Here is a 6,682-nt window from a genome sequence, read left to right as displayed (position 1 = left end):
GAGAGAGAGAGAGAGAGAGAGAGAGAGATAAAGTAAGAGGAGGCCGATCTCAGCCGCATAGTCTTTCGCTGTTAACAGGGAGGCAAGGGAGTCCAGCTCTTTGTATGTGATCAGTGTATATCCAAGATGTGGTGCTGTGAGTTCTAGACAAGTAAGGTAACGACTATTTCGTCATGTGTTAGTGTGTGTGGTTCTAATATTATAAGCCTTACCGATCTAATTCGCTGCACTTTCAGTCTGTATCTCCATATTTTCTGCATGTATTTGGCTTGTTCGACGTTCTAATTCAAATGAATCGCGTAAGTTTGACTTCTTGAGAAACAATACAAATAACTCACCACGTACTAGGAAAGCAAATAAACAAAAAGTGTGCACCACGTCCCCATTTCTCGTAAGGTTGGTATTTTCTTTATTATTCCGCTCCAAAATGTGGAAATCGAGTAATGCAGCATTCCACAAAACACTCGCACAAGCCTAGGCATAGCAGATCCAAGGTACATAGTGAAACATATCAACTGGAAACCTCAAAGCAGTCCAGTCACTCGCCTGGTACGTCCGTCTTCACACACGTACAACCGCGACAAACGCTGCTGCCAGACCTCAAAATCGCGTTCGACAACGCCCTCTGGGGGAAGATAATTTCGGTAAAAGGCAGATTATTAGCGTTAAAGGACGGTTTACAATTTGGCTCCTCAAAATACAAGAGGTTAAAGCTAAACACATTTTGTAGCGAGAGCTAGATAAGCATATTACAGTGATGGAGCCGTTTGCCAGGTAGCTAATAACTGGCTGGGTAGGTTGCCACTTTCATCAGAGGCGACTTGCCAAGAGAAGAATGTGAAGGGACAGAGAGAGAGAGAGAGAGAGAGAGAGAGAGAGAGAGAGAGAGAGAGAGGTAAAGTGTCTTCCACTTCCTAAGCAGCGCCAAATGTAGATATCCGTGTTTTGTTTTCTCGTCTCTGCCTTCACAAATAAATAAATGCCATGGACCTATGATCTGATCCCAACCATTTTTGGTATGCATATACTATATAAAGTTATTTATAACATAACTTTTATAATTTTATCTAATCATCATCATCGACAACAGCTTATATTAACGACAGTAACAACAAAAAGATTAAAAGATGTTATGACAAATATTATCACGACTCTCAGAACACTCACTGACACAATACCCACTTGTTCATTAACAAAAACAAACAACTTTCATCAACCGGGCTTTGAACTATTTTTCTCTGTAGGTAGGGCAGAGCCCGAGGTCTACACCAGGCTCCCCCATCATCCCTCTCACACCTGACTCACTCATGGCTGGAATAAACCAGATTAATCTAACCAGCCAACCACAGGAATTCCTTGACAAGAAGAGGTTCTCTTCAGACAAATATTAGTAATAGCAACTCCTTACACAGTGTTAGTTTATTTGGTTTCGTTTCATATGTATATACAAACACACAAATTATATATATAATTTATATGTTTGTGTGTATGCAATTACACAACCACCAAAATTAGCTTATATTCTATAACTAGAATCACTGAATATGCACGTAAACAAATATTACCACGTCCTCTTCTTTCATGCAAATAAATCCTCTTAGCAAGAAAATCTTTTAAATGTTCTTTCTTCATGTACCAAAACCAGCATTTGCGTTTTAAAGTCATTCTGTACTTAACGCATTTTATTTCATCGATTAATCATTATAGTTATGAACCTCTAACCCAGTCAATGATGGTTTTGTCTCCTCCAGAATTCGTTAATTATTATTTATGATCTTTGGTGCGAGAGAAGTTATCACTAGTCAAATTGTGTATTCACTTGCTTGAGTTGCCAGATAACCGATGAATACTGTTTACCGCGATTTTGGTAATATTTCAGTAATTCAAGTTTTTCCCATAAACTAGTGAGAGAATTCATAATGAACTCTAACAATAGATGAATTTTCCCTGAGTTCTTTAAACAAAATATTAATGAAATAAAGAACGTAGACGAGAGAGAGAGAGAGAGAGAGAGAGAGCGTGTTCCAGTAACCCCTTCAGTCTGTATCCAGTCCTGCTTGTTTAAGTTTCGAAGTTAGTCGCTGAATCAGAGTTGGCGCACTTCTGTGTCAAACTGTGCCTTATGCTCGTACGAATTTATGGATAATATTGTGTTAACAAGATTACGTAAGCGTTCAAGGACACGCATTTGGATTTGGTGTCCAGTTTCAGTTTATAAGACTTATTTTCAAGATAGGCCTATGCGTGTGGACTTTATGAAAAGCTAGGCCTATGCGTGTGGAGTTTGTTGAAAGATAGGCCTATGCTTGTGAAAATTCATACATAAACTGCAGTTGGATTCCAGTTTACATAGATATCTACGGAAAGGTTATGTCTATATAAATAGGTTTTTAGAAAGTTCACTTATTCTACCTGGTTTAAGAACGGTGCCGTTTTTCAAGAAGATGCCTTAATGCATAACGGGGCTCCGGAGTATCATCAACCCTTATAACCCACCACAGGAGCAGTTCATTTCCTTTGCGAACCCTTGTCTCATTTTGTTTCCGAAACCGTTGTTCTGTTCACGTTCCTTTTGACCTGTTTCGTTGTTGCTGTTAGACATAGATATTAGGTTACGATAAGTAATATTTTCTTCTCGTTTTTTGGTAAGAAGAGTAAAAAGAAAACGCCATCGTTATTATATATTAATACCAAAGTAAATTGCGCTGGAAAAAGAACCCACGCAAGAAAAGTGTCAACATAGGACACGAGCAAATTTTTAGTTAAAGACATAAAACTGAATTCGAAAGAGAAGAGTAGATTCCAATACAAAAAGAGACTCCATATTCCCAGTGAGAATCGTTGAAGTATTTCCATTTATTTTCAGCATTCATAAATTTCTGTAGACGGTATAATTGATGATTATATTCATGAAGAAAAAAACAATTAAAAGTACAATAACGGTTCTGTTTTATGCCACTCTCTCTCTCTCTCTCTCTAATATATATATATATATATATATATATATATAATTATATATATATATAATATATATATATATGCATGTCTGTATGTATTTATGTATAAATATGCGCAGTACATGCACGTGAGAACAATATAATGTCCCATTTTGCAATAGGAAGTATAACAAATATATGTGCGAGTTATTTTACAATTATAGACGACAGGAAAGAATCAATTCGTTTCTCTTTCAGTTATTCGACGTTTCATGTGACCTTTGACACCTCTGAAGTCTCATTCGTGATTCGATCGAAGAGAAGAAGCCAAAAAATGCGACGGAAATCTGCCAGACTTCTACTCGCGTTTGTTCTACTGACGAAAGGCAGCCTTACTTGGCAACATCCTGCAGGTAAGAGAAAAAAACTATTACTGTTTGAATTACTATTCGATTATGTCGACAGATGATTTTTTTTGAGGTACGACTGTCATGATTACCTTATAGCACTCTTTTCCATGATGTATGATGCATTCGTAAACGGAACTAAGTCTACGGGCATAACCAGCCCCGTTTCACGGGCAGAACCAGCTCCATAAAAAAAAATCCCTTCTCATCCCCACTCCCTTGGGAGTTTGGGGTGGGAGGTAGGATGAAACCACATTATAAACCATCTTAGGAGTTCCCACTATAACCCTGCTAAGTTTCATGCCCATCGGACCAGCCATTTGGCCGTGATTGAATGACAGATGGACAGACGGACGGACAGACAAAAAGCCCTTTATGGTACAGTAAGATTAGCAATCTTTGTACTTTTTTCTTCAAATCGGAAGAAATTCTCCAAGTAGGCATGATGAGGGTTAGTGACTATTTTACCATTATTTTCGCTTACTCGGTGAGTAAGCCTACAAGTTACTTTGTTGTTGTTCGTGTTCTTGTTGTTCTTGTTGTTCTTGTTAAGGGGGGTAAGAAAGATCGATAGAAGTTCCTAAAAAGGTCTGAAAAAGGTGTTTCGCGTTGGGTTAAAGATACAGGAATTTTAGGACAGGATATTTATGATTTATTTATTGGAAGAAAAATGTGAAAAACAAATAACGTGCACGTTAAACAGTACAGAAAAATTATTTCTAATAAAACATAGCGTATTTATTTCAATTTTCGTTGGTTAAGCAAGGTTCTATTTGATCGTAGATTTTAGCACGCTTTCATTTACGTTAAAAGTAGGAATATAATGTTTACAACTTATGAATGAGAGGAAAACCTTGCATGTGTCCCGAGTAAGCTGGAGTTTGGATCACGACTTGTTTACCTTGACCAAGCCTTAAAGGTTATAGGTTAATAAATCGTAAAATGTTAGTACATTTTATTCCACTTACAAAAATCGCGATAAAAGTATGAGAAAGTATTAGAAAGTATGCGTCAGAAGTTATTGCTTTAGGCATTTGGACACTGACTTATTTTTCAAGGTCTCGTGTCTATTGGAAGGAAATTTTCTATTTTCCTCTGTATTTCATAAACATTATTATTATTATTATTATTTCTTTGACTGGTGAAACCTGATAGGTAGGTACATTATGGTGGGCACTTATTTTCACCAAATGTTTTTACCTTGACCTCTTTTTGAATGCCAGCAAATCAATTTAAATTTAGAAATTTAATTTGTCTCTGATTCTGATCTTTCTTAAACTTTCTTGGGATTTATTATTATTATTATTATTATTATTATTATTATTATTATTATTATTATTATTATTATTATTATTATTATTATTATTATTATTATTATTATTATTATTATTATTATTATTGTTTCTCCGACTGGTGACACATGATAGGTAGTTACATTATGGTGGGCACTTATTATCACCAAATGTTTACCTTGATCTCTTTTTGAATGCCAACAAGTCAATTTAAATTCAAACATTTAATTTGCCTCTGATTCTGACCCAAACTCTAGTAATAGATATATTGGAGATTCGCCATTATCTCTTCCAAGCTCCCCCTCCCTCTACACAACACATTTTCTACCTTGATTTTCCTTATGATTTAGATTAAACTTGCTGGGTAGATATTTTGGGCAATAATGATATATTTATTCATCTTTACCTGCTTTTAACGCCACAGGTTAATTTGCAGGGCAAAATTTTACGTATTTCCCCCTGATTTTCGTAAGCTTAGTAAAAGTACCGTTGGGGCTGGTAATTGTCCCTCCTGGCAATTATTTTATTTTGAGAATATATTTCAAAGTCACGGCCTTATGAAGAAACTGATTTAGTTAAGAGTTTGTGGAATTCAGAGTCTCCTGTCACGACGTAAAGTAATTTCTAAGCGTGAAACAGCACCATCTGGATAGTGAGGTAGTTTATCCACTTCAGTTTGCCAAAAACCTTTAGTCCCATAGCTCTCCGAAAGCCTATTTGTGCAATATCCACATATTTTACTTTTTATTATCATTTCAGCAAACAAAAAGCTAACTGTAGTCTCTTTATTCAAAAAGCATTTTGTTCATTCATATGTAGCAATGATTACATGGAAGGACAATTGCGTATATTTTCTCACTGCAAGGAATTTGAAAACAAAATATAGATAACTGGAATACAATTATTAGATAAAAACTAAACTCTCTAACTCTACTCTATATTCAAGGAATATCACTCCTTTGTAAAAACGGTTGAATTCATTACTCATATTTATTCTATATTCAGCCCAAAGATATATTTCATTTGCGAGACTCGTGGAAATAAATCACCGACGAATCCTTTCAGGACAAACGCAGAGAAGAGCCTCCAGGAACGTCATATACTTCCAAGATGAGTATCCTGTGGTAACTCGGGTGGCCGGTGGTGAAGACTCGGAAATTCCATCTGGAGTGGTGAGTATATTATTCAGAAGAGCTAAAGTGATAAGTGTTTGTTGCAAATAGAGGGAAATTATCAAATAGGGACTCATTACTGATTACAGAATTACCTCAATAGCCTCTGGTTAGTCTCCACATTGTCTCTGTTTTTTTCCCCTTGGCCTATGTGCGCCTATGTATACAGCCTCTCCCAACTGCGTTCAATTTTTTTTTTTCATGAAAAATACTTGATCATCATTCGCTCTTAGTTTTCTGAAACTTGCACAGTTCTTTCCTCTATGAGTCCTTCTGTTGTCTAGTTCCTCGTTGGACGAGGGAATTACGTGCTCGACTACCCATTCGGTAGTCGTGTGTTCGATTCTCCGCTCTGCCAACGTGGAATCAGAGGAATTTATTTCTGGTGATTAGACAGTCATTTCTCGATATAATGTGGTTCGGATTCCACAATAAGCTGTAGGTCCCGTTTCTAGGTCACCAATTGGTTCCTGGTCACGTGAAAATATCTAATCCTTCGGGCCAGCCCTAGGGGAGCTGCTAACCAGCTCAGTGGTCTGGTTAAACTAAGATATACTTAACTCCTTCTGTCGTCTGTATTGCCATTCAATCAGAATTCTGTCACACACTTATCATTTCTAATTTTTCCCATCGTGATTTACACATTTTACCAGTTTTGACAGCTTTATACTCAAGCCCCCTGAATGTGACCTTTTGCCTGGGTTTTTGTTTCATTTCCGTAAGGTATATTTTCTTTGCATATTTTCAGCTTATTTGGGTGACTTCTGTCATTCTTTTAAAATGCCTCTAAGATTACAGTTTTGAAGACGGACTTGTCAATTCACTGGTTATGCAAAATTCTATTTATCTATGAATTCATTATATTTGCCACACAT

The 6,682-nt window shown here is 36.5% G+C and overlaps 1 protein-coding gene across 6 annotated transcripts in view; it reads left to right on the top strand.

The window, feature by feature from the left end:
- LOC135206724 (uncharacterized) overlaps positions 1 to 6,682 on the top strand; it is a 9,330-nt gene continuing 2,648 nt past the window's right edge. Inside the window, exons 1-3 of one of the 6 annotated variants that reach the window (XM_064238178.1) lie at positions 1 to 156; positions 3,195 to 3,349; positions 5,701 to 5,807. In XM_064238178.1, coding sequence (XP_064094248.1) covers positions 3,271 to 3,349; positions 5,701 to 5,807 — 186 coding nt within the window. In that variant the 5' untranslated portion in view covers positions 1 to 156; positions 3,195 to 3,270. The other 5 variants (XM_064238180.1, XM_064238184.1, XM_064238183.1 and 2 more) reach the window with 5 other exon arrangements.

Source organism: Macrobrachium nipponense, chromosome 31 (genome assembly GCF_015104395.2).
Source record: "Macrobrachium nipponense isolate FS-2020 chromosome 31, ASM1510439v2, whole genome shotgun sequence".
NCBI classification, from domain to species: Eukaryota; Metazoa; Arthropoda; class Malacostraca; order Decapoda; family Palaemonidae; genus Macrobrachium; species Macrobrachium nipponense.
This window is presented reverse-complemented; position numbering and strand designations above follow the sequence as displayed.